General features: G+C 62.7%; 3 protein-coding genes and 2 non-coding genes across 5 annotated transcripts; all 5 read left to right on the top strand.

Moving 5' to 3' along the window:
* The first annotated feature begins 316 nt into the window (after positions 1-316).
* FHIP1B (FHF complex subunit HOOK interacting protein 1B) lies at positions 317-8,948 on the top strand. Its single transcript, XM_066314195.1, has 14 exons — positions 317-390; positions 749-790; positions 2,292-2,557; positions 2,634-2,882; positions 3,273-3,659; positions 4,333-4,491; positions 4,573-4,659; positions 4,758-4,925; positions 5,095-5,174; positions 5,389-5,561; positions 6,136-7,089; positions 7,161-7,339; positions 7,627-7,789; positions 8,341-8,948. The coding sequence occupies exons 3-14, from the start codon at positions 2,414-2,416 to the stop codon at positions 8,610-8,612; spliced, it is 3,015 nt and encodes a 1,004-aa protein (XP_066170292.1). The 5' UTR covers positions 317-390; positions 749-790; positions 2,292-2,413; the 3' UTR covers positions 8,613-8,948.
* A 1,396-nt stretch (positions 8,949-10,344) lies between these two features.
* Positions 10,345-12,738, top strand: RPS11 (ribosomal protein S11). Its single transcript, XM_066314246.1, has 5 exons — positions 10,345-10,462; positions 11,272-11,403; positions 11,623-11,698; positions 12,124-12,253; positions 12,568-12,738. Exons 1-5 carry the CDS (start codon positions 10,448-10,450, stop codon positions 12,689-12,691), a joined length of 477 nt encoding a protein of 158 aa, XP_066170343.1. The 5' UTR covers positions 10,345-10,447; the 3' UTR covers positions 12,692-12,738.
* Positions 11,793-11,877, top strand: LOC136358279 (small nucleolar RNA SNORD35). Its single transcript, XR_010743040.1, has one exon. It is a non-coding gene; the product is annotated as a small nucleolar RNA SNORD35 (small nucleolar RNA).
* LOC136358278 (small nucleolar RNA SNORD35) lies at positions 12,359-12,447 on the top strand. Its single transcript, XR_010743039.1, has one exon. It is a non-coding gene; the product is annotated as a small nucleolar RNA SNORD35 (small nucleolar RNA).
* An 11,600-nt stretch (positions 12,739-24,338) lies between the features above and the next one.
* LOC136358253 (olfactory receptor 52B2-like) lies at positions 24,339-25,340 on the top strand. Its single transcript, XM_066314229.1, has one exon. The coding sequence runs from the start codon at positions 24,366-24,368 to the stop codon at positions 25,338-25,340; it is 975 nt and encodes a 324-aa protein (XP_066170326.1). The 5' UTR covers positions 24,339-24,365.
* The last annotated feature ends 796 nt before the right edge of the window (positions 25,341-26,136 follow it).

Here is a 26,136-nt window from a genome sequence, read left to right as displayed (position 1 = left end):
TGACGGGCTCAGAGAGGTTCCCGGTTTCTGGGGATGCCCCGCTCTGGAGGGTGCTCGTACAGGGTACCGGTACCGGGCTGTCCCGGTACCGACGTCCCTGTTCCCCATTCCCGGTTCCCACGCGCCCCGGCCCCGCCCGGCCCCGCCCGGCCCCGCCCCACTCACGGCCTAGCCAATGAGCGCTCGGGCTTTCCCGGGCAGGCCCCGCCCCCCGAGCGTGTAGGCGTGTCCTCGGGCCGCGGTGGGCGTGCCCCCGGGCCGCGGTGGGCGTGCCCCCGGGCCGCGGTGGGCGTGTCCCCGGGCCGCGGTGGGCGTGTCCAGCGCGCGCGGTGCGTCGGGCGCGGCGGGAAGATGGCGTCGGGAGCGCGGGGCCCGTGGCGGGGGCGGGCGGTGAGCGGCGGCACCGGAGCGCACCGGGAGGGGCCGGGGGGCGCCGGAACACCGGGAACGGGGACACCGGGAGCGGGGACACCGGGAGCGGGGCATGCGGGGAGCGGGACGGGCTTCGGGGCAGGTCCAGCCGCCCTTCTGCCTCGGTGCCGGAGTGCCCGGGCCGCCGCCCGCCCTTGGCCGCGCGGGGCCGGAGGGACCGGCCGGGCCCGCCCGGTGTCGAGGGTGCGGGGGCCGCGGCGGGGACGGGTCCGAGCGGGCCGCAGGGCCGTGGGGCGAGGGGCCCGGTGCCGGTGAGGCCCGCCGAGTCCCGGGGGGTTCCCGGCCCCGCGTCCGACGCCTCCTCTGCCCTCCCCAGGTGCGGCGCTGACGGGACGGGACCGCCGCGACCTTGACCCAGGTAGGCGGCCCGGCCCCGGGGCATCGAACGGTCCCGGTTATGCGTGACCCCGGAGGCTGAGGGCGTCCCGGTCCCGGTGTCTCCATGGCTCCGGGACTGAGGATTCCCACGTGAGCAGCACCGTCCGCGGGCTGGGGGACCGCGGCCCCCGGCTGTGACAGCCCCTCGCCTCACCCGGACCACCGGCGCCTGCCGGCGAACCCCCCGACGACCCCTCGGTGACCCCCACACCGTGCTCCGTTTCCCGGGCGCATCGGAGGGGCCGGTGCTGATCACCCACAACCTCCTGGCACTGGGTGCCATCCTTTGCCCGTGGTGGCCGTGCCCCGGTGTCCTTGTCCTGCTTGCCCCTAGCTGTCATCCCGTGCCCTCGGTGTCCCTGCCTGCAGTGTCTCTCCCCGGTCTGGGGCACCCGGTCACCCCCCAGTGCTGTGGCTGCTTGCTGCCCGGGCAGAGGCTGCTCCCCGACCCCAGCCCCTCCGGGTGCCACTGGGGTGGTGCCACGGCGCCGTGCTGTGCCCCAGGGGCTGGGTCCTTTGGCGTGTGGCAGGCACAGCCAGGCTGGGGTGAGGGGGCACTGGTACCAGGACAGAGGTGGTGACAGCTGGTGTCCCTGTCCCAGAGCAAGGCTCTAACCGTGTGTTACACGGATCTCTGCGCTGGGGACACCCCGGTGTGCCACACTGTGGCCTTTGCCTCCGTGTTCCTGCTGGGGCTGCAGTGCCAGGTCCCAGGGCTGGCACTGCCCCAGCATTCAGTGGGTCTAACTTTAGCAGCCACATGAGCACTGGCTGTGGGTGGGATGGGCTGTGCTAGGTATAAATAGACAGGCCCTGCCCGTGCTGTGTCCCACTGCCCCAGCTTCAGCCACTTTCCATTCCAGCTTCTGTGGTTTTGGGGTGTTTTTAATGGCACTTTCACTTCCCCAAGCCCCGTGCAAGGGCTGCGGCAGTGGCTTTCAAAGCCATTGCCCTTCCCTCATGCTGGTGGGGCACTGGGGGGCCCCTGCAGTGTCTGTCTGTCCCCAGGCACAGCGGTGCTGCCGGCTCTGGGGACTCTTAGTGCTCACTCCTGTGCTGGTGCCTGCAGTGGCAGTGGTGCTAGGGCACGGGGCCCTATAAATATCCTGTCGGCGCTGCTGTGCTGCACTGACCGTGGGTGCTACTGAGCATGGGGGTGGGCAGCTGTCCCAGCTGTCCCGGAATCCCTGCGGGCTGCTGAGTGCGCCCCACACCCATGCTGGGCTGGTCCCGGTTTAAAGTCCAGTACTGGGTGTGAGCAGGGCTGGAATCCAGAGTCCTCCAGCCACCACTGCTCCAGAAATGCTTGCCCAGCTCAGTTCCCACTGCTCTGTCTCTCCTGCTTGTCCTTCCTCTTGATTGCCTTTCTTCCCTCCTGACTTTGTTCCCTCCTGCCTTCCCTCCTGCTTTCCCTTCTGCCTCGCTCCCTGCTGCTGGATGTGAGCTTGGCCTGGGGGTCTCTGACGGCCGCTCTCCCGCAGCCCGGCCGCTGGCAGCAGCATGGAGGAAGGACCCTGGCGTCCCGCCCGCTCCCCTGTGCCCCCACGGTGGTGCCAGGCTGCATCCAGGCTGGTTGGGGTGCCCCGGTGCTGTCCATGACCCCATGCCCATGGAGAGGATGAGCTGGCTGAGCAAGCTGACCCCACGGGCGGGCGGGCAGCGAGCCCCCCGCAGCGCCAGCCTGCAGCCCCCCGTCACCGCTGACCCCGAGACCTGCCTCATGGTCTTCAAGAACCACTGGGCACAGGTGAGTGGGGTGGGGGGCAGCGAGGATCCCGGGACCCTCCAGCCCCCAGCCCCCACTGCCAGGCCCCGTCCCACAGGTGCTGCGGATCCTGGAGCGGCGTGGGAGCAAACCAGCCCCCGATGACCTCAGCGCTGTCCGCAACAACACCTACCAGATGCTGAACCTGCTGGCTGAGGACCGGCCCTGGGGGGACGGGGACAAGGACCGGTCACAGGGGGACGGGGACATGGCCTGTGGGCCCATCCTGGAGTTCGTGGCTGCTGAGAACCTGCTGGAGCGGCTCCTGTGCTGGCATCTGCAGGGCGACTTCACCGAGGAGAGGAAGGTCTGAGTGGGGGGAGCAGAGGGGTCTACAGCAGTGGGGAGTTTGTGGGAAGGTTGGGACAGGCTGGATCCAAGGGGTGAAGGTGATGGGTTGAGGGTCAGGCAGGCCAAGGGTGGGGTGCTGCCTCAGGGCATGTTCAGGTTGGATTGGGGTGGAGGCTGCCCAAGCCATCCTGGAAACTCTGTGATGCTGGAGGAAATCCCTCATGGAAACAGCTGTCCAGCCCTGTCGCAGATGGCCCAGGGCAGTGCTGGAATCCCCAGCCCTGGGGAAGTTTCACAGCCACGTGGATGTGGCACCTGGGGACGTGGTTCAGTGGGCTGGGTTGTGCTGGAGGAACAGCTGGCCCGGGCGGTCTCTGTCCCTCTCCCACCGTGTCCGTGTTGGCAGGTGGAGCAGCTGAAGCTGTACGAGATGCTGATCAGCCAGGCCCGGCAGCCCCTGCTGCGGCACAAGCCGGTGCTGACGCCGCTGCTGCGCCTGCTCAGTGTCTGCGCCGAGCCCGCCTCGGCCCCGCTCGAGAACAGCCTGGTCCTGCTGCTCAACCAGCTCTGCGTCTCCGTGGCCCGCGAGCCGGCCATCCTGGAGCTCTTCTTCCACAGCCACACGGACCAGGGCCCCGCCAACCTCATCATCTTCTCGCTCCTCATCCCCTTCATCCACCACGAGGGCGCGCGGGGCCAGCAGGCGCGTGACGCGCTGCTGCTCATCATGGCCATGTCGGCCAGCAACCGCGCCGTGGCCCAGTCCATCACCGACAACTCCTACTTCTGCCCGGTACGAGCCCCTGGGCCGGCCGCGTCCTGGGGCAGCGTTCTCCTCCCTGGGGTCGTGCCCCTCTCCCTGGAGTGGTGTCCCCCTCCCCAGGGTGATGTCCCCTCCCTGGGACAGTGCTGGGACCCTGCACTGCTGGCGCATGGGTGGGTTGGGCCGTTGGAACAAGAGGCATGGATAGGCCTAGAGGGAGGAGTCCTGCCCTGGCTTGGGGATAGTGAGGGGCAGGGGTGGAGATTGTGGGAGACTTGGGAATGACGGAATGTGGGTGATGGAGAGCTTTGGGATAGAGGGCTTGGAGATGATGGGGGATGATGTAAGGTTTGCAAGTGCTGTAAGGTTTGCCAGTAATGGGGGGCTTGGAGGTGACAGAGTAGCCTGGAGATGATGGAGAACTTGGAGATGAGGGGCCTGAGGATAGCACTTGGAGATGATGGGGGTACTTGGTGGTGATGGGAGGCTTGGAGATGATGAAGGGCCCAGTGCTGGGCCGGGGATAAGGGAGCCACTTGCTGGGGTCAGTGGTGGATGTAGGGCCCAGCCCAGTACCCTGCCTGGAGCGCTGGAGTGGGGCAGGTTCCTGGGGTGCAGGTTGCTGGGCTTTGGGGGAGGCTGGTGGGGTGGAGCAGCTGGAGGCCCGAGGGGCTGCAGGGCAGCCGAGTACATGTGTTCCCAGGTGCTGGCCACGGGCCTGAGCGCCCTGTACTCCTCCCTGCCCCGCAAGATCGAGGTGCGAGGAGATGACTGGCACTTCCTGCGGCGGGAGGACTGGATCGGCGTCTCCTCCCTCGTCCTCTTTATGAACTCGCTTGAGTTCTGCAATGCCGTCATCCAGGTGGGCCTGAGGGGCTGCGAGGAGCTGTGAGGGGCTCCCAGTCCCATAGGGGGCTGCCTGACCCCCCCTGCGGCCCCTCAGGTCGCCCACCCACTGGTGCAGAAGCAGTTGGTGGATTACGTCCACAACGGGTTCCTTGTGCCTGTCATGGGGCCGGCGCTGCACAAGGTGAGGGACTCCTGGCAGCAGGTGTGGGATGGGGGTCTCCTGCCTGCACCACTGCCCGGGTGGGCAGGGCTCCACGGCTCCACGTGCCCCTCCTGCAGACCTCGGTGGAGGAGATGATAGCGAGCACGGCGTACCTGGACCTGTTCCTGCGCAGTGTCAGTGAGACAGCGCTGCTGAAAACCTTCCTGCGCTTTGTGCTGCTGCACCGGCACGACAACATGACCATCCTGGACACGCTGGTGGGCCGCATCAACAGCAACTCCCGGGTGAGCCCCGTGGCCCCCGACTGCCCCCCAACATCCCCATCCTCCCCATACTCATCTTTACCCATCCCCAATATCCCTGTCCCATCCCATTCCCATCCCCTTCTCCTGCCCTGCCATGGGGTGGGTGGCACTGCCCCCCACCTGCTCTGACGCCCCACACTGTCCCCAGCTGTGCATGGTGTCCCTGAGCCTCTTCCGGACCCTGCTCAGCCTCAACTGCGAGGATGTGATGCTGCAGCTGGTGCTTAGGTAACAGGGGCTAGGGTGGGGTGCTGAGGGGGCCTGGGGGGCACCTGCTGCTGGCCACTCTGGGGGCTCCTCTGGGACAGGCCTGGGGAGTTGCTCCCGGGTGGGCATGTGGATGTGAGGCAGCCACATCGTTTGCCCCACTGTGCAGGGGCTGGGGTCCTGTGCAGGATCCCTGTGTCTGCCCTGCAGCTGTCCCATGTCACCCTGCCCCCAGGTACCTGCTGCCCTGCAGCCACGTGATGCTGAGCCAGAAGCGGGCGGTGCGGGACCTGGACATCTACGGGAAGACAGCGGCCAAGTTCCTGTCCCTCATCCCGCGCTGCTGCCGGCCCGAGAGCCCCCCGCTGCCCCGTGACCGGGACGAGGAGCCCCCCTCCCGGGCCAGGGGTATGCCACTGCGGCCCCTCAGAGCCCCTCCACGCCCCAGCTGGGAGCTGAGCCCCACCCCACCATCCCAGGGCCCCTTGGACCACACCTGGAGCTCTCTCCCAGCATCCCTGCAGCCCCTCAGACTCCCTCCCTAGCCTGGCTTGGCACTGAGCTGTCCCCTGGTATCCCTGTGGCCCCTTAGGTCCTGTCGCCCTCCTGGCTTGATGCGGAGCCCTCTCCCAGGGTCTCCATGGCCACTCCTGCTCCAGCTTGTTGATGAGTCCCAGCTGTGCAGTCCCTACGGCCCCCTCATACTCTGGCCCCATCCTGTGCCATTGCTGAGCTCTGCCTTGCTGTCCCCTTGGACCCTGTCCCAGCTCAATGCTGAGCCCCTGGTGCCATTCCTGTGACAACTTGAGCCCCATCCCCACCCCACCCTGGCACAGTCCCCCATGCCATGCTATCCCCACGTACCTGAGCCCTGTCCTGGCACTGGGCTCCCCTGTGCCATCCCAGCTCCATGCTGAGCCCCATCCCACCATCCCTGTGCCCCCCAGCAGGGGCTGTGTGCTGAGCCCCGTTGTCCCCGCAGGCCACGGCAGCCCCGGTGCGGACGCCCCTCCGGCACCGAAGCCCTCCACGCCGTCCCGCCTCTCCTTCTTCATGCGCCAGGCCAGCGCGGGCCCCGCCGAGGCCGCTGCCCCCCGCTCCCCCGGGCCCCCCGCGGGCAGCCCCCCCCGGCCCGGCCCCCGTGACGAGGTGGCGGAGCTGGACAGGAACTACCTGGAATACCTGCGGGACGCACGGCACAGCATCGACCGCTGCGCCTGGGCCTGCCGCGTCTGGTCGGCCCCCTATGATGGCGAGGACCCCCGTGCCCCCGGCCCCGCGGCCGACCCTGACAGCCCCCCAGGGCGGCCCCCGGGGCCCCCCACGCCACGGACTAAGAAGCGGGGGCTGCCCGAGGAGGGGGCGCGGGAGGCGCCGGCGGGGCCCCTCGGGGGTGACGATCCCGGTGCCGGGGGGCCTGGCCCCAGCCCCCGGGACGGGGGGACACTGGTGAACGGGGCGCATGGGGCGGCTGAGCCGGGGCGGCCGGAGGGGGACGTGGTGGTGAAGAAGGTCCGTAGGAGCCCCCAGGGCGAGGGGGAGGGCGGCAGGGGGGCACCGAACGGGGCCTCTCGGGCACAGCCCCCTGGCTGGGAGCCCCTGCCCTCGGTGGACTCGCTGTTGGAGGAGCTGCTGGCCCGCGTGCCCGCCGAGCCCCCCGGTGCCGGCGTCTCCATCGAGACCTTCACGGAGGAGCTGCGTGAGATTGAGGCCGAAATGCAGAATGGGGGCGTGGGGGGGGCCCCAGCCACCTCCGCGGAACCCCCTGAGCCGCCCTTGTCCCATGAGGAGGAGGAGGCCTTTGCCAGCTTCACCACGCTGCCCGAGGGGGACGCGGGCACCGGCCGGGCACCGCCACGGCCCCCAGACCCGCTGGCACAGGTGGTGGCCAGCCCCCCGCGGGCGGTGGGGCCACCCCCCAGCCAGCCCTTCACAGGTGGGTGTGGGGGGACAGGGAGAGCCCCAGCTCCCTGCAGGGCCCTGCCTGACCCCCCCCCGTGTCCCCAGGCCCCTTCGTGTCGGTGCTGTTTGGGAAGCTGGAGAACATGCCCCACAACTCGCTGTATGTCAACTTCCTGCTGACGGGGCTGGTGGCCCAGCTGGCCTGCTACCCCCAGCCTCTGCTCCGCTCCTTCCTGCTCAACACCAACATGGTCTTCCAGCCCAGTGTCAAGTCCCTGCTCCAGGTATGGCCCCTGGGGAACCCCTGCCTTCATGGACTCATGGGAAGATGTTGGAAAAGCCCCTTAAGGCCACTGAGTTTGCCCTCTGCTGCCCAGCCCACCCCTGCCCCATGTCCCTAAGTGCCACAGGCACATGGCTGTAAGCCCCGCTGGATCCCCTGGTACTGCAGAGACCACCCCCCCATTCCTGTTGGGGTACCCTGTGCTCAAGGGAACACGCCATCTGATGGGAGCTCTGTTCCTGTGGGGATCCCTGTTCCCGAGGGGACCCCCATCGTGCTGTCCTGCAGGTGCTGGGCTCGGTGAAGAACAAGATCGAGAGCTTTGCTGCCAGTCAAGAGGATTTCCCAGCACTTCTCTTCAAGGCCAAGAAGTACCTGATTGCCCGGGGGCGGCTGGACTGGGCTGAGGGGCCCGGGGCTGTCCCTGCCCTGCGGCGCACTGACACCCTGGGTGAGGACACGGCCTTGGGAGGGGGCTGGGGGCTGTGCAGGCAGCTGGGGAGGGCATGTGGGGCTGGGGGCTATGTGAAGGCCTGGGCCTGTACGCTGTGCTGTGTAAGGAGCTGGGGGCTGCCCAGGGTCTGGGGTCTGCATGGTGTGTTGTGTAGGGGGCGGAGGCTGCACAGGGGTCCTGGGGGCTGCACAGCAGGCTGCATGCTGTGTTGTCCAAGGGCTGGCCGTGCACGGTGGGCTGGGGGTTGCCTTGGGAGGCTGGTGTCTGGGTGGGCTGCGGGGTCTACACAGGGACTGGGGAGGGGGGGTTGGTGCACTGTGTGATAAGGAGGGCTGGAGATCGTGTGCGGGAGCTGAGGGCTGCACAGAGGTCTGAAGGCCATCCCGTGTGCCCACAGCCGCAAGCTGTGGGTCTGGGCTGGGGGGTGTGCTGGGGGCTGCACTGGGGCCCCCAGGCCCCCCGTGTCCCCCAGGCCCCCCGTGTTCCCCAGGCCCCCCCGTGTCCCCCAGGCCGGTGTCCCTGACCCGTTCCCCCCTGTGTGCCCCCAGCCCGCAGCCGGAAGCCGTCCCTGGGAGAGCTGCTGCTGCGCCACGCCAACAGCCCGACGCGCGCGCGGCACGCGGCCCAGCTGGCGCTGCAGGGGCTGCGGGACGGGGGGCTGCACCCTCTGGGCCCCCCGGCGCGGCACGGCGAGGCCCTGCGTGTGCGCAACGCCGTCTACTGCGCCGTCATCTTCAGCGAGTTCCTCAAGGAGCTGGCGGCCATCGCCCAGGCCCACGCCGTCACCTCCCCCTTCCTCACCGAGCCCCCTGAGGAGTGACCCCCGGGCCCCCCTTTTTAACCCCGGACTCGGACCTTTTTAATTTATTGGGGCGGAGCTGGGCCGAGGCCGGGCTGCACTTTGGACACGAGTGGCCGCCCCGTGCCTGGCGTCCCGGGGGAGCAGGGCAGGACCCTGGGGGCCCCCGGGGCTCGCAGGGCGGGGGCGCGGGGCGGGCTGGCTCTGCCCCCCTCGGCCCCCCGGGGGTCCCCGGTGCCCACCCAGCCGCTCTCTATGCAACCCCCGGGGTGTGGGGCTGGGGGGGCTGTGCATGGGGAGGGGATGTGTGTCTGTGCTGTGTAAAACCCTTCGGAATAAAGGGTCTGATTGAGGGCAGCGCCTCTCCACATCTGTGCAGCTCTCAGGGTATGGGGGTCTGGCCAGGAGACCGGGGAACCCCTGCACAGCCCGGTGCCTGCGTCGTGCTGCTGGCCTGAGACACCCCGTGTCTGCTCCCTCAGCTCTTGGGGGCTGGGGGGGTCTGTGGGCAGCCACAGGCCTTGGGGTGAAGCTGTGACTGTCGGGGTCAGCACTGGTCCCTCCAGGTGTGGGGTGACCTGGCCCCCAGGTGCTGCCACAGTTCCCATCTGGCATGGGAACACCCCCAGGACCCTGTTCATGGCCCTCACCCAGAGGTTTCCCAGTGCTCCTGCAGTGAGAATAGAAATTGGAATGAGGGTTGTGATGAGGATGGAGGTGGGATGGGCAGAGGCTGAAGGGGATAGAGCCTCAATGGCTGTATCTCCTGGGCTGTTGGGGGGTCTGGGGGTCACCGAGCCTTCTGGGCCTGGTGACTGAATTCCCTGTCCCAAACACCCCCTGGCTCTGTGACCTGTGGGAACAGCGAGTGGAGAGTGCCTGGATTTCCCGTTCCAGTGGTTCATGTGTTTATTCCCGTCAGTGTCTCCAGAGCAGCTTTTCTCTAGCTGCAGGGTGCAGATACTCTGGGGCGAGCTGTATTCCAGCCTTTTCCCTGGCAGTGTGGAACGTCAGGCAGCCAGCAAAGGGACATGGAGCTGCCCTCAGGCTACAGTCTGGGAGGTGCTGCCTGCCTTTTCTCCAGTTTTAGCCCTTGCAACCCTGCAGACGAGCCTTTTTCGCAATTGCCAATCCATTTGTGACCAATTCTCACTCATCTCTTGGAGGCTTTTGTCCCAGATGAGGTAATTTCTGTATCAGAAACAGTGAGGCCAGCAAGACTAAGAAGTGCCCTGTGCTGGGCACTGCTGAGGCTGCACCTCGAATGCTGTGTCCAGTTCTGAGTCCCTCAGTTCGGTAAGGACACTGAGGGGCTGGAGCGTGTCCAGAGAAGGTAACAGAGCTGGGAAGGGGCTGGAGCCCCAGGAGGGGCTGAGGGAGCTGGGAAGGGGCTGAGCCTGGAGAAAAGGAGGCTCAGGGGGGACCTGGTGGCTCTGCACAAGTCCCTGCCAGGAGGGGACAGCCGGGGGGGTCAGGCTCTGCTCCCAGGGCACAGGGACAGGAGCAGAGGGAACTGGCCCAGGGGAGGCTCAGCTCGGCCAGCAGCAGGAATTTCCCCATGGAAAGGGTGCTCAGGCCTTGGCACTGCCCAGGGAGCCTTGGAGTGCCCATCCCTGCAGGTGTCCCCTGGAGGTGGCACTCAGTGCTCGGGGCAATGCGGGGCAGCGGGCGCAGGTCGGTCCCGGTGCCGCGGGGCCGCTCGTAGGGCCGGGACCCCCCGGCGCTCCCTCAGCCGTTCCCGCTCTCCGGCCCCGGCCCCGCCCCGCGCGGTGACGCCACTTCCTGCCCCTGGCCCCGCCCCGGGTTAACCCGCGCCCCGCGAGCTCAGCGGCCTCTTTCCGGCCGCGCGCGCCAAGATGGCGGACACGCAGGTGGGTGCTGCGCGGGGCCCGCGGGACACCCCCGGGATAACCCCGGGATAACCTCGGGACACCCCCGGGGAGACCCCTGACAGGGTGATGCCGGCCCAGCGGTGGCGGGGGGCGCGGGGGAGGCGGCCCGGAGCGGGGAGGGGCCGCGTGCGGGACGGGCGGTCGGTGCCGTGGCGGCCTGGGGGGGATGAGGAGCGCGGGTGTCGGGGATCTGGATGCGGGAGGGGGACAGAGACCCGTTCCCCGGGGTCGGTGGAGCGAAGCGGGGCGGGATCTCGGGGTCGGCGAGGGAGGGAGGGGGGGGCTGTCCCGATTCGCCGGGATTTTGGGGAGGGGGCCACGGGGGCGGCTCTCGGTCCGCCGGGGTGTCGGGGGAGGACAGAGGGCCCCGAGCACCGAGGTTTTTGGGCGAGTAGAAATCTCAGTGCCCGGAGGTTTCAGTGTCTGCGGGGACGGTCCCTCACGTGTCTCGGGACAGGCGGGACGAAGGCGGGGGGTGGATCTCGGTGGCCCGCAGGTTTGGGGAGGGGGAGCAGAGGGTTCCCTGAGCTTGGGACGGGGTCTCGGTGCCCCGAGGGTTTGGGGGAGGGCAGAGGATCCAGTGTCCCGCGGCTGGAGGGCCGGAAGGATCTGGGTGCTCCGGGGTCTGGTGAGGTTTTGGTGCCTGAGGCTGTGGAGGGAAGATGCGGCGGGGTCTCGGTGCCGCGGGGCCGGGGCTGGGCTCGCTCTCGGTGCTGGGTGTCCCTTGCCGGGGGTCCCAGGGTCTGGCTCCACCCCGTGCTGACCCCCTGTCCTGTCCCCACCCCCAGACGGAACGCGCCTACCAGAAGCAGCCGACGATCTTCCAGAATAAGAAGCGAGTGCTGCTGGGCGAGGGTGGCAAGGAGAAGTTGCCTCGTTATTACCGCAATGTGGGGCTGGGCTTCAAGACTCCGAAGGAGGTGAGGGGCCCTGGGCTTGGGACTGGGCACCGTGGTGGCTCTGATGTAGAATTTGGGGACAGGGAAAGCGGTGGCCTTGGCAGTGCTGCCTGGTCTCGAGGTCTGTGGTGGCTTTTCCCCCCCTGAACTATTCCACGATTCTTACATTTATGAGTGTTCTCTGGACTCTGGTGGTGCATGAGCTGTACCTCCCCACCTGACACCTCCCTGTCTCTGCAGGCCATCGAGGGCACCTACATCGACAAAAAATGTCCCTTCACTGGCAATGTCTCCATCCGGGGCCGCATACTCTCAGGTGAGCTGGAACATCCCCAGAGGAGTCCCATGGGAGATCTGGAGCAGGTAACCAACCCCCCCGTGGTTCCTGCAACTCGCCCTGGTCCTGGAGCCACAAATGATGCCAATCTCACGATGGTCTGCTGAGCCCTGTGCGGGCCTGAGGACACTGCCACATGGCTTTACTGATGCAGGTGACAGGACCAGGTGCGCTGGAGGGCAGGTGTGGTGTGGGGAGCATTAGGATGTGTGTTAGAAGGGCTTGAAGAGGAGCCGTAATTTGGTTTATAACAAAAGCGGTGGGGTTGTGGCCTGGCAGCAATAGGCTGGTAAATAAGGAGAAATTTCCGGAATTGGTGCGTGTTGCTGCCAGGTGCCACACCTGCCAGTCTCCTTGGATCCCCAGGCCCTGACGCCTCAGGTGTGGTGTCCCCCTGTGTCCAGGTGTGGTGACCAAGATGAAGATGCAGCGCACCATCGTCATCCGCCGCGATTACCTGCACTACATCCGCAAGTACAACCGCTTCGAGAAGCGCCACAAGAACATGTCGGTGCACCTGTCCCCCTGCTTCAGGTGCGTGCCCCTGTCCTCAGCTGTCCCCACGCCTGTGCTCTCTGCCCTGTCACCTCAGGCACACCTGGCTGTGTCATAGCCCCTGCTCAGCTGGAGCCTGCCCACAGGTTATGATGTCCAAACTCACGATGGTCTGCAGAGTCCCCAGCTGAGGGGCTGCTGACAATGCCACTGGCACCTACTGAACCGTGGGGCAGTTCCAGGCACTACCTGTGGGAGCCTTGCACTCCCTCCCAGGAGGAGCAGCCAGGCTGGGCGGTTCTGAGGGACAGGAGAAGCCCTAGGAGGTCCCTGACCCCCCGGTGTCATTGCAGGGATGTGCAGATTGGGGACATCGTGACAGTGGGCGAGTGCCGCCCCCTCAGCAAGACCGTGCGCTTCAACGTGCTCAAGGTGACCAAGGCTGCAGGCACCAAGAAACAGTTCCAGAAGTTCTGACACCTGTGGGGAGAGGCCTGGGAGGAATAAATGTTGGGAAAGTGGAACTGCCTGTGTGTGAGCTGAAATGAGTCGTGTGCAGTGTGGGCTGGGGACAGGGGACCTGTGGGCTCAGGTGTGTGGTGCTGGGAGCACAGGTCATGGCACAGGGCAGCAGGAGACACTCTCCAGCAGCTCTTAGCACCTGCTCTGTCCCAGTTCAGTGTTGGTTTGTTCTGGGCTGGGTCTGGCTTCCCAGTGCCACTGCAGGAGGTGCTAGGAGTGCACCATGTGAAGGCACCTGGTAGTGACAGGAGCAGGTGTGTCCCTGAGAGTCCTCGAGGATGAGTGGTTCAGCTCTGGTGGCAGCATCTGGGGCCAGCTCTGGTGGTGTCACCTTCACATCCAAGTGTCCAAGGCCAGGTTGGACAGGACTTGAAGCACCCTGGTCTAGTGGAAGGTGTCCCTGCCCATGCAGGAGAGTGGAATTGGATGAGCTCTAAAGGTCCCTCAACCCAAACTGTTCCACAATTCCATGAGCTCTGGCAGATTCAGCCTGCTCCAGGTGAGTCCCACACCTTTGGCTGTGGGCTGCAGCTCCAGCTCCGGGGTTGAGCTGAAGCCATTCTTCATGCTCAGACTTGAAAGAAACCGCAGCGTTTGAGGTAAGTTCACACAATTCCCAGTAAATTTTCGGGGCTTGGTGACATCCAAACCTTCCTTCCTGGTCCTGCCAGAACCACGGGACTGTCACATGTTTGCCCTGGAAATCAGGCAGCAGGGGAGGACACGTGGCCTGGTGTCCAGGGACAAGCAGGAGAGTTTCCAGTTTGATGGGGGGCCTTACTGGTGTCCAGTGGCAGCAGTGCCATGAGTGCACTGGGGTTCATCCCCCTGCTCCTGAGGATCATGGGACCTCCTGTGTGGGAAGGGACACGGGGACTATTGGATCACCCTGGTCTCACAGAGCATTTCCCAGCTTGAGCCTTGGCTGATGTCACTGCCCTGGGCACGGAGCTGCTGCAGACCGGGGATTACAGGGGAGCAGGTGGTGATGGGGAAAAGGGGGACACAGGACCAGGGAACAGGGCATCCGTCAGCCTTGGGACCCTGGTGTGGGTGGGCCTGTGTGAGAGCCCCAGTTCCTGAGTGGGTGGCTGAATCTCCCAGCGCTGAAAGCCCCAAACTGCTGGTGCCACCAGCCCTGCCCGTGTCCAGCAGCAGCGGAGAACGAGGACAAGCTCCACACCCAGCCCCTGGCTGAGTCTACACGGTCTGGGATGGGGCTGTGGCAGCAGGAGTGTCCTGCACCTGGGTTACCTGAGTGCTGGTGTCCTGATGGACATCACAGCAGGTCCCAGAAGGGTTGTGGGGTTTTGCTGCAGGATCCACTCTTGTGAAAACCACATTTGTGATGATTTCTGTGACAAGGCTGTGCCCTGGGCTGCGGCAGCTCCTGTGCCCTCAGTGACACTGCCTTCAGCTGGCCTGGGCTGGCCCTTCCTGGTGCCAAATGCCACTGGTTTGTCCTCGGGATGTGGTGTTGGGGGTGCTGGGAATGAGTCCTGACTCCAGCGACAGGGACACCTGACTGTCAGGGCCAGGTGGGGGGTGCTCAGGCAGCTCTGAGCAGTCCCATGCTCCTGACCCCTCTCCTTGTCCCTGTCCCTCCTGCAGTGCCCAGGACACCTCAGGCTGCTTGGTGGTGCTGGGTGTCCCTGGGACACGTGTGGCAGGGCCAGCGGGGACTGACACTTCCCAAAGCTCCAGTGGCCATTCCCAGGTGGAGCCCTGCAGGACTCAGGGTTGTGGTGTTTTTCCCCACAGCTCCCACATGGAAATCCCCAGGACCAGGACAAGGCACAGGCTGCTTGGAGCCTACATCCTCCACACCTTAATGCCCAATTATTTGCTCCTTGGGAGATTATGCCAAGCCTTCATCCTGGAGTGATTAGTCCTCCTCCTTCAATCCCTTAAGCAGATTTCTTTGGCTAATGCGCCTCCCCTGTGAATTATCCCACAAGCCTGTTTTTAACACCGAGCCTGTTTTTCGGGGTGTTGGAGCTGGGGGTGGCCTCTTCCCCCTGCCCTGAACCCTGCTGGGAGCTGTGGGTCCCGGTGATGTTCCTGCTGCACCTGCACAACTGGCACAGAACAGCTCATGTTAAAAGCTTTCCCTCGTAATTCCTTCCTAATCCCTCCTTAAGGCTTTATGCTCAGAGCTGCTGGATTTGGGTTTTTTCAGGGAAGCAGCTCCCAGCAGTAGCGAGGGGAGGAATCTGTGTCCCCTTGAGGACCCCCATTCCCTGCTCCTGGCTTTTACCTTCTGCCAAAAGATCACAGAAACTTCAGTGCCAGAGCTGAGGGACCAACCCCCTTCCTGTGGCAGGAATGAGGCATTTTGTCCTTTTCCTTCTTTGCCCTAGAGCAGAATCCCCTGCATTTGGGGCTGTGGGGATGGGAGGATCCTCTGGCACAGGACATCCAGCCTGGAACAATCCATGTCCCTGGAGACCTGCCTGGCAGGGGCGAGCCAGCCTGGCACAACCTCTGGCTCCAAAGAGCTTCAGCCTGGCACAGGAGAGCCATCCTGGCATGATCCATGGCCCTGGCCATGGTCCTCAGCCCACCCTGGCTTGCCAGCATGGAACAAACCCCTATTCCATCAACTGAGGGTTCACAGCATCAGCCTCATCCCCCATCCAGCTCGCTCAAGGCTGCTAAATCTTGGAATGAATTCTCCTGTCAGGCAGCTCAGTTAACTCTGACTGCTTTTGCTCCAGCTGCTGGAGGGACTCCTTGTACTCTCCCTGCCTGTGCCACAAAGTGGGAATTCGCCACCCTTGGACTGACCATGGCACCTCTGTTTTCAACCCAAACTTCCCAAAGGCCGAGACATTTGTGGATCCAAGGGGCTCGTGATTCCCAGGCAGAGCTCCCCAATTCTGATTTAAAGTTCGTCCCATTCCAAACTCCAGCCATGGCAGGGCCACCTCCCACTGTCCCAGGCTGCTCCAAGCCCCAGTGTCCAGCCTGGCCTTGGGCACTGCCAGGGATCCAGGGGCAGCCACAGCTGCTCTGGGCACCCTGTGCCAGCCCTGCCCACCCTGCCAGGGAACAATTCCTGCCCCAGATCCCAGCCAGCCCTGCCCTGGGCACTGGGAAGCCATTCCCTGGCTCCTGTCCCTGCAGCCCTTGTCCCCAGTCCCTCTGCAGCTCTCCTGGAGCCCCTTCAGGCCCTGGCAGGGCTCTGAGCTCTCCCTGGAGCCTCTCCTCTCTGGGTGAGCACCCCCAGCTCTCCCAGCTCCAGAGGGTTCCAGCACTGGAGCAGTTCCATGGCTCCTTGGGACTTGCTCCAGGAGCTTTACATCCTCCCTGTGCTGGGGAAAACCCAAAAGGGCCAGGATTCACCCATCTGCTCTTTCCAGGCTCCATTTGCCCCATGGGTCCCCTCTGGATGAGACCCTCCTTTGTCCCCCTGGGCTGTCTGGGGTGTCCCCTGCTCTGGAATAGTTTGAGGAAGGGTCTGAGGATCATTTGGAGCCCCTGAGGCTCTTGCCCAAGCTTTCAGCCTGGCATCTGCCCACTGAGATTTCATGGATTTCCCTCTCTTGGAAGCATCTGTAGCAATTTTTTTTCTCTCACACCAGAGTCTGGCTGTGGTGGCTCCCCCCTGCTCTCCTTTGGCCATCCAAGCTGGAATCTGCCTTGGCCACCACCTTCCAGCTCCATGTCCTGCTGCATCCCTGTCCTGCCACCGAGGATTGTTTCTTCTGGGACTGAGAATCCAGATCCTCATGGTGGTTGTTGTGTTGGATCTTCCAGCAGCTCTGGGGAAAAAATAGGTGTTAGGAGGCATTAGATATTAGGAAAAAATAGATATTAGAAAAGAATTCTTTACTGGAAAGGGTGCTCAGGCCTTGGCACTGCCCAGGGAGCTTTGGAGTGCCCATCCCTGCAGGTGTCCCCTGGAGGTGGCACTCAGAGCTCTGCGCTGGGGACAAGGTGGGCACAGGGGGGACTGCCTGGGCTGGGAGGGCTTTTCCAGCCCCAGGGACTCTGTGATTCCTGGTGGCCAAAGCCAGGCTGTGTTTCCAGTTCCGAGCTCCTGAGCTGCTGCTCCCCCGGCCCCGTTCCTGCCGCTGCCCTGGCTGCTGCCGTGGGTTTTCACTGAACTCCCCGTGCTGGAGCTGTGCCTGTTTCCTTATTTCTTGAGGAATTCAATTTGCAAACTCAATTTAATCCGTGCCCTGCGGGGCCGTGCTGTGCTGCAGCTCTCAGCATCGGCGTCCTCCTGCCCGTGGCTCTTTTGTTGAGCTCCTGGGAGACCTTCCCTGTGCTCCCACTGAAGGCCACCGCTGCCACCTCACCCCTGCCCTGCCCTGCTGTCACCCCGGGTCCCTCCCTGCCTGCCCCTCGGGCTCTGTTTGTGTTTGATTTCAGCACTCTGCCCCAGGCTTTGGCTCCAGACCTGTGCCCATCCCTGCTGCCAGGGCTGGGCTCTCACCTGCTCCAGTGGGATCTCCACCTCACCCCCCTGAGCTCCTCCAGCTCAGCCAGAGCTGCCCTCCAGGACTCAAACGGTTCAATATTCTGCAAAGGTGAAGGTCTAACAGTTCACATCTTGAACAAAATTGGGGCTTGAACAGGCCTGGAGCACCCTGATCCAGGGGAAGGTGTCCCTGGCCAGGGCAGGGTTGGGACTGGATGGGCCTTGAGGTTCCTCCCAATCCAAATCATTCTGTGATTCTGCGATTAGCACACTGCAGGTCCCATGATGGGAATTGCTAAATGCTTCCTGAGGCAGACAGGGGACAATATTCCTCATCTCTTTTGGACAATATCCATCACCTCCTGGCACAGCATCCACCCTCCCTCAGGTATTGCTCAAGAGCGCAGCAGGGCCAGGCTCTTGGGGGGTTTTTCCATCATCCCACAAGATCCTGCTCCATCTGACAGGAGCTCAGCCCTTCAGGATGGGGAGGGGCCTGCTGAGGTTCCTTTGAGCTCCCCACCCATTATCAGACCATGGGATGGAGCACCCTGGCTCCAGCTGAGGCTGTTTCCAGACCTCTTCTCCCCTGGGTGGACCCCAAGGGCAGCACCTGAACCTGTCCCAGACTGTGCACAGAGGTGCAGGGTCCCATGGAGGCCTGGCCCCAAGCCCAGCTCCAGGCACTGAATTCCCAGACTGTGACAGTGACAATGTGCTGGGCTCCCTCCTGGAGGTGCTTCCTGGCTGGAAATCCCCATTCCCCAGCCCGGGCTGTCACTGCCCAGCCCTGTCCCACCCCACAGCACGGCCCCACGGACAGCTGGAGTCTCCCTCACCCCCTTTTCTCCCTGGAATTCCCCCAGGATTTGACCAGGCTGTCTGTCCCTCCAGCCCTGTGGGGAAGTTTCAGCTCCAGGAGAGCAGGGAGCAGCGCTGGCACAGTGCCCTGGTGGGACCAGACACGGAGTGATGGATGCTCTCACACAGCCTGGAGGGAAAGGAGCCTTTGGTTCCTGAGCAGGGCAGGGACAGGGACAGGGACAGAGCAGGGGTGGCACTGGGGACAAGAGACACCAGATACAAACCCACGAGGAGGAGCTGCTGCCAGAGGTCCTGGGCAGTGGCAGCTGTCCTGAAGAGACCCATGGCTTTGGGAGAGACACACCACTGGAAGGGGCAGCTCTGGTGTCACCACGGGCTGCAGGAGGCAGCCAGGGCCCCTGTGCCCCTCCAAGGAGCAGGGCAGGTAAGGAGCTGCCCTCCTCCAAAACGGGGATGTGCTGAGAAAATTCCCTGACCAGAGAGTGGCAAACAGCCTGTTCCCTGGGGCTGCTCAGGGTGTGCCCAGCAACCAGAGCACAGATTTGGTGTGCCCATCCCACCCGTCCCTCAGTCAGCTCCAGTGTCCCACTGTGCCCAGTCTGGGGCTCTCTGTCCCTGTCTGAGCCACATTCCTGTGGCACCCCCAGCCCCCTGAGGGCTTCTTGTGATGGGGCAGGGCAGAGCTGGCCCTGTTTTCACCCCATTTCTCTGCTCCTTGTCCCATCTGCCCAGCTGCAGAGTCCCCAGGCCAGGCAGGAGCTGCAGGCTGCACACCCAGAGCTGGGGCAGTTTCCCTGGTGGAATTGCTGCTTCCCCGAGCTCTGGGGAGCTGCTGCCCATCCCTGTGCCAGGCAGCCCAGGACAGCTGTCCCTGCAGCATGAGTCAGGAGGATAATTACATGTAATCATGTGTAATTATGTGTAATTCTGTGTCATTCCATGCAGTTCTTTGCCGTTTTGGTGACAATATTTGCTGTGGTGGGTTCAGCCTGTGCTCTCAGCCTTTCCCCAGCCAGGGACTTTCCCATGGGAATTCCTCCCCTTGCTGTGGCTGGAGCCCCTCACTTTGCTTTGTGTGTCACCTCACAGACACACCTTGATGTGTGTCACCCCTGGGGACACCGTCTGTGGTGGCCTTGGCAGTGCTGGGGCAGCAGCAGGGCTCAGAGGTCTCAGAGGGGGGGTGATCAAAGGTTGGACTTTTGGGATGTCTTTTGGATGACCTGGAAGGTCTTTTCCACCCTCAGTGGTCCCGGGGTTCTGGGGCCTTCCAGGTGTGGGGCAGCAGCTCCTGTGGCTCAGGTGAATCTCTGCCCACCCTTGCCTCTGTTTTGGGGTCCTGTGCTGTTCCTGCAGCCCTTGCACTGCTGCCCTGTGGCTCAGGGCACACAGGGCAGTTATCTGAAACAATTAATTAGCTGGATTATTAATTGCCCGCTGCTTCTGCATGAGACAATTATCCATTTATTTATTTATTTAGCTATTTAGTCACTGACTTGTTTAGTTATTTATTTGGTTAGTCAGTAAATTCATTATTGAATTACTCAATGACTTGACTATTTAATTATTTAGTTCTTCTGGAAATCCATTCTTTAATTACTTAGTTATGTAATTATTTGTTTTTTTTCAGTAAATTCATCATTTTGCCAGCAGCCACAGCCCATCTAGGTCACCCCAGCAATGCCAGGGGTCCCCCAAGAGCTACCACAGCAATCACCAAGGTGACAACGGGAAATTCCTGCGGGTTTGTGGAGTCCCAGGTGGAGTTTCAGCCTCAACCAACCCTTTGTCCCACCTGCCCTGAGCTCCCTGCTCCTTTAGTGCCGGGAGTGCCCTGGGGCTGCCGCCGTCCTGCTCCTGGGGCGAGGAGAAGTTTCAGGGCTGTTGAATTGGGGCTGGGGCATCACCTCTGCACCGCAGGCTCTCCCCGGTGCGGGCTTTGGGCAGCGCTGTCGGGTGGGGCAATCGGGGCAAGGTGTGCCCAGGGCGGGGTGTGCTGGAGTCTGGGAACAGTCCCATTGCTGCAGTCCCCATCCCTGGGGGATTCAAAAGCCGTGTGGATCTGTCCCTGGGGCTGGGGTTGGTGTGCCCTGGCAGTCCGTGGTGCCTGAGGGCTGCTCCAGCCTCAGCAGTTCCATGGCTCCATGATTTGCAGAGGTCTCTGGAGAACACCTTGATGCAGAAGAGGAGGGGGACACCCCTCTGGCTGTGCCATGTCCTTGTGTGCAGGTGACACTCCTGCCGGGAAGATGCTCCAGGAGCAGGAACAGCAGATCTGGACACCCATGGGGCCACTTCAGCACCCGTGCTCTCCTGACCCAGCCAGACGCCCCCAGGGTCCCCAGCAGCGCTGCCCAGGGCCCCAGGGTGGGGTCCTGGCTGTCACCTGCCGCCCCACACCAGGCGAGGCCACCGAGAGCCCCGGGTGACACCAGGAGGACACCAGGAGCCCTGTGTCTCTGCCTGGCCCCAGGACCATTTCTGGCCTCACAGGGACCTCTAGAGTCCCTGTCCCAAACTCCCTCTCAGCGTTTCTCCCTCACACACGAGTGCTGCTGTCCATGCCTCCTCCTGTGAGCTCCCCAGTCAGCTCTCCGTGCTCCTCCTCCTCATTCCACCCCTAGAGAGTGCCCCGGTGTGTCCCTGTGTGTGCCCCAGCTCCGGGGACAGCAGGGACATGTCCCACTGCTCCCAGTGACACCCTCTGGGGCTCGGTCCTTGCTGCTGGCTCTGCCCATCTCCTGCCGTGCTGGGTCCAGGTTCCTGCTGCTCCCCAAAGGCTCCTGTCCCCTCAGGTCTCCCGGGCACTGGCATGCCGTGGGATGTGGCTCAGGGCTGTGCAGGGCGTCTCTGGGGCCCACTCTGGGCTTTATGGCATGGGCTGCAGCTGGAAACCAGCCCAGGTGGGAAGAGTTTGTGGCAGGAAAGGAACCTGGAGCTCCTGGTGCAAGCCCCGTGCTTGAGGCTCGGCAGCAGCACATCCTCCGCTCCACAGAACTGCAGAACCACCGAGCCTGGAAAAAACCTCCCAGGGCATGGCATCCAACCCTTAGCTGACAGATTCCCCGGGCAGCTCATGCCCTGCCAGGACACGGAGTGGTGGCACAGGACAGGGAGCAGTGGCAGAGGACATGGAGTGCTGGCAGAGGACATGGAGCACTGGCACAGGACACAAAGTGGTGGCAAAGGACACGGGGCACTGGCAGAGGACACGGAGCGGTGGCACAGGACAGGCCGGGCTCTGCTCACAAAGAGCCACAGCCGCCCTGCACGGAGCCCAGCTCCCGCCCCGGAGAGCTCACGGCATCATCCAAACCCTCCCTGCAGCCAAACAACGGGAATCCAGCCCAAAAGCCGCATTTTGAGATGCATGAGGCATCAGAGGAGAGACAACAGCGATATTTGTAATTGCGTGGCTCCTGTTGAACATTCCCACAGCTGCTGCAGGAGTGATGGTGCCTCGTCAGAGAGTTGTGGTTGCCTTTCCTGGATCCAGGATCCTTCTGCAAGAGCAGAACCTCCCACTCCTGCTCCCCGCTACCCCAGGAGCTGTGCCTTTGGGGGAGGAGGGAGAAGTGTCCCAGGGTAAAGCAGGGATGGGAAAGGAGGAGCTGGGATTGACGTTCAGTGTCGCTGGGTGAGGCAGGACACTGCTCAGTATTGACTTTTCTGACAAAACTTTTGGCACTTGATGGTCTTAGAGGTCACAGAATCACAGAATCATGGAATCCTGGAATGGCTGGACTTGGAAGAGACCCCACAGCCCACCCAGTGCCACCCCTGCCATGGCAGGGCCACCTCCCACTGTCCCAGGTGCTCCAAGCCCCAGTGTCCAGCCTGGCCTTGGGCACTGCCAGGGATCCAGGGGCAGCCCCAGCTGCTCTGGGCACCCTGTGCCAGCCCTGCCCACCCTGCCAGGGAACAATTCCTTGCGAATCATGATTGTGTGGATCGTTGATTTGATCAGTGATCTTCACGGTAATTATAACCACGGCGGTAGGTCACTGCCCATGGGCTGGGAGGCAGAGGGGGTCACGCAGCTTGAGGGGACTCCTTGGGGAGCTTTCGGCAGTGGAAGGAGACAATCTCCACCTGCTGCAGGTAAAACACACAGACATCCATGGTGCTCCGGGTCCCAGGAGTGCCCAGGCCGTGCCCATCCCCTGCTCAGGTGCTCAGCAGCCGGCCCGGCGGCAGCGCCCGGCGAGGAGGAGGAGGAAAACCACTTGCAATGCAAATGCTGGAAAAGCAGGAAATGCCTCCCCCGGGAGTGTTAACTGCTGTTAATGGTTAATACACGGGCAGTTTAAACCTCCCCAGCTCCGGGACTGATGCTCCGTGTGAGGTGTGGGAGAGGAGGATCGGTGTCAGCGGCTCTGCGCTCCCCGGCGCTGCGCCTCCGCTTCACCTCGGGGCCGGCCCTGGTGAGTCACTTCACGGCAAGCGCCGGCCTTCGGGGCAGGATGCTCTTTGAAAAGGCTGAAGGGAAGCAAAGCGGTGTGTGAGAGGAATAGATTTCCATATTTCTGGGAAGTGGAGGAGGGAAGTCTTGCTGAGCTGCTTTAGCCCACGCGCGGTACCAGCGGCTGGTGCCGGAGCCTGGGAATGCTCCCAGGCGGATTTAATCCCCTGCTCCAGACCCACACTGCCTTGACTCACCTGGGTGACGTGGGTTTGCAAGTGGAAGAGGTGACTGGGCAAATATTTGTGATGAGCTGAAGGTCTTTTCTGTACTGAGCCGTGTTTTCAGTGCGCTTTTGGTTCAGGGAGGCCGAGAGTCCTTAATGGGAGCACTTAGAAATACAAACACGTCTGGCTGGGCTATCGGCTGTTTGCAATGGAAGTCAATCAGGCTGCGAGCAGGCAAGGTTTATCTTTCCTCCCAATCCAACTGGTTTTCCTCTATCCCAACCCTGGCCTGGAGTTTTTCTAATGTATGGTGGAGTTTACACGGGGAATGGGAGCTGGGGGGGAAGATGGGGGAAGCACATAAACCCCGGCAGTCCTGTGGTGCTCCTTCTCCTCGAAGCCCTTCTCTTGGCAAAGCTTTTGTGGAGCACTTGCAGCTTGTTTGCATTATTCCGATCTTGAAGGATCCCCTCAGGCTGGTCAGTCATGGGACAGTGCTTCCAGCCTGGGGATGGTGCTCCCAGCTCAGGCTGCCCCAGCACTTCAGGGACTGGGAAAACTGAGCTCAGAGGCTGGAATGGTGCCAGGGCCAAGCATCAGTGCAGAACTCTGCATTTCGGGTGTCTCTCTGGGGTATCTCTGCTCTGGGCTGGAATTCCTTCGTCCGAGGATCACTCTGTGCAGTGCACCATGTCTTTGCCACCCTTAATGAAGGAGTGGAAAAGGAATGAAGCACAAGGTAGGAAATGAAAGGGCTCCCTCTGCTCTAGAGCCAGGCTGGGAGAGTTGGGGTTGTCCAGGCTGGAGAAGAGAAGTGCCTAAAGGGTTCCAAGTGAGAAGTTTGATGGGTGGCCACAGCCCTCAGAGGTGCAGCTGGATGTCAGTCACATCCCAGACGCTGTCCAACATTGAGACTGGGGAAAGATCATTCCTGTAATTGGGATTTTACAAAGAACTTTGGTCACTGGTCTGAGCAGGGTGAGAAATTGTGTCATTTCACCTCCCTGGAGGAACCTGGAATCTCACCACAGACACAGCTCAGGGCCACCACAGACGGAGCCACTGACTGTGACAGGGCTGAGGGTGACTTTTGGGACTATTTCTGTGACTTTTACAAGGTTTTTGTGGCAGTGGATAAAGCAGAGCTGGAGAAAGGCCTGCCCTGTTTAGCAGTGGGAAAGGGAGAACAGAGATGTTTTCCTGACAGACACACTTTGTGGGACTGACAGAATAAACAGGATCCTTCGTACAAAGCACAGTGAGGGTGGAAGGTGAGTGCCCTGTAACTTGTGTCCTGATTTGCAACATCTGTCAGGTGTCACGGGCGAATCCAGGCTCACAGGTGTGGTTTATCCCTTCTGTTTCTTGCACAGAGTTGAGCTAGGCTTGTGGGCCTGACATTTCTGGCTCTGACAGATTTCAACCTGCTGGCAGCTGCAAATGTTTCCTGAGGAAAAATTTCTCAAGAAAGTTTCTTCTCAAAACAATCCTGGCAAACAACTCTCCTTTCTCAAAACAATCTTTCTGCAGGTCGTGTTGTGCTGTTTCTCTGGTTTGACCAATGGGGTTAGGGAGGCATTGTACCTGTTCATCAGTTAAGTCTGTATGGGAACACCTTATAAAAGGTAGTAAGAATTAGGCAATAAAAGCCTTTTTTTTAATGCTCTTTGCCTTCTGAAATATTTGGAGTCTCTTATCTTTCTTTCACGTCCGACAGCGACAGGGGCCGGCCCTGAGTGCGGGAGCACCATGTACGAGCTCAACGAGAGCAGCTTCGACCCCATCACCTTCGTGCTGACGGGCATCCCGGGCATGGAGGAGTCCCACATCTGGATCTCCGTGCCCTTCTGCCTGATGTACCTCACGGCAGTGCTCAGCAACCTGGTCCTTCTGTTCGTCATCGCCACGGACCGCAGCCTCCACGAGCCCATGTACCTGTTCCTGGCCATGCTGGCCCTCTCCGACCTCATGCTGTCCACCACCACGGTGCCCAAAATGCTGGCCATCTTCTGGTTCAGCGCCAGGGAGATCTCCTTCGACGCCTGCATCACGCAGATGTTCTTCACCCACTTCAGCTTCATCGTGGAGTCCTCGGTGCTGCTGGCCATGGCCTTTGACCGGTACGTGGCCGTGTGCGACCCTCTGCGCTACGGCGCCGTGCTGACGCCCTCGGTCATCGCCAAGATCGCCGCCAGCGCCGTGGCCCGCGGCCTCTGCATCATGTTCCCGCCCATCTTCCTGCTGAAGAGGCTGCCCTACTGCGGGCACAACGTGATGCCCCACACCTACTGCGAGCACATGGGCATCGCCCGCCTGGCCTGCGCCGACATCCGCGCCAACGTCTGGTACGGGCTGACCACGGCGCTGCTCTCCTCGGGCCTGGACGTGGTGCTCATCGCCGTCTCCTACGCGCTCATCCTCAGGGCCGTGTTCCGCCTGCCCTCGCCGGAGGCTCGCCTCAAAACCCTCAGCACCTGCGGCTCCCACCTCTGCGTGATCCTCATGTTCTACGTGCCCGCCTTCTTCTCCTTCCTCACGCACCGCTTCGGCCACCACGTCCCCAGCCGCGTCCACATCCTGCTGGCCAACCTCTACGTGGTGGTGCCCCCCATGCTCAACCCCATTGTCTACGGGGTGAGGACCAGGCAGATCCGGGAGCGTGTCGGCCGCCTGCTCTGCCCCGCGGGGGACTGTCCTTGCCCCGGCTGCGGGGACAGGTGCTGAACAGGGCCCAGGGGGACGTGGGCTCTGCAAAGCAGCTCCAGGGGCTGCAGCACTTCCTGGCCTGCAGGAACAGGTTTGCCCAAGGGGTTCGAGGGGAGCTGAAGGTGGTGTGACTTCTGGAAACGTGGGTTTGGTTCAACAGCATCTTTGCCGCTGGTTTCTCCTGGAGCTGCTTCCCCTGAATTTCCCTCATTGGCAGAGACTGGACAGGTTCAGCTGAGACACATCTAGGAACTTACACCTGCTGACTCACTGCTGCAGCTGGCTATGTTTGCTGTCCTACAGCTTCATTTCTGCCTGCTCCTTCACCTCTCTAACAGGGCCCAGCCCATGACCACCTTGTTTGTCACCAGACTGAGGCATGGCACACCAAGCACGGCTGGATGGGCAGCTCACTGCTCACCACGGCACACAGGGGGTGCATCCTGTCCTCATTGGGTTCCCCAGCAATGGCAGTGTTTCCCTGCTGAAGTGCCCTGAGAGCTTGGGAGAGGCTTTATTGTCCTGTGTTTGAAGGGAGGATTTACTCTAAACCATGGCTCCCAAACGCAATTCAAGCCTTTAGAGTGGTGTGTAAAGGGACAGTGGTGTCCTGCGCCCACCACAGCCCACAGGGGTGTTTCTGTCTCGGCCAGTGCAGTTCTGCCTCGTGCAGGCAGTGAGCAGAGGGTTTTAGCTGTGGTGATTGGGGAGCCCTTTCTGGAGGCCCCCAGTGCAGCTCTCACGGCAATTCCAGCAGGGGGATGGTCTGACCCTGTGCCGCTGTGAGGGCCCACAGAGGGTCCCGTGTGTTCCT

Source organism: Sylvia atricapilla, chromosome 2 (genome assembly GCF_009819655.1).
Source record: "Sylvia atricapilla isolate bSylAtr1 chromosome 2, bSylAtr1.pri, whole genome shotgun sequence".
NCBI classification, from domain to species: domain Eukaryota; kingdom Metazoa; phylum Chordata; class Aves; order Passeriformes; family Sylviidae; genus Sylvia; species Sylvia atricapilla.
The sequence above is the reverse complement of the archived record's forward strand: the minus strand, read 5'-3'. Positions and strand labels throughout refer to the sequence as shown.

Coding starts and splice junctions, on each gene's coding strand:
- RPS11 (XM_066314246.1), top strand. Junction 11,404..11,622: donor GCTTCAAGACTCCGAAGGAG/GTGAGGGGCCCT, acceptor CTGTCTCTGCAG/GCCATCGAGGGCACCTACAT. Junction 11,699..12,123: donor CCGGGGCCGCATACTCTCAG/GTGAGCTGGAAC, acceptor CCCTGTGTCCAG/GTGTGGTGACCAAGATGAAG.
- FHIP1B (XM_066314195.1), top strand. CDS start 2,414: ATGCCCATGGAGAGGATGAGCTGGCTGAGCAAGCTGACCCCACGGGCG. Junction 4,492..4,572: donor TCTGCAATGCCGTCATCCAG/GTGGGCCTGAGG, acceptor GCGGCCCCTCAG/GTCGCCCACCCACTGGTGCA. Junction 7,090..7,160: donor CCCCAGCCAGCCCTTCACAG/GTGGGTGTGGGG, acceptor CCGTGTCCCCAG/GCCCCTTCGTGTCGGTGCTG.
- LOC136358253 (XM_066314229.1), top strand. CDS start 24,366: ATGTACGAGCTCAACGAGAGCAGCTTCGACCCCATCACCTTCGTGCTG.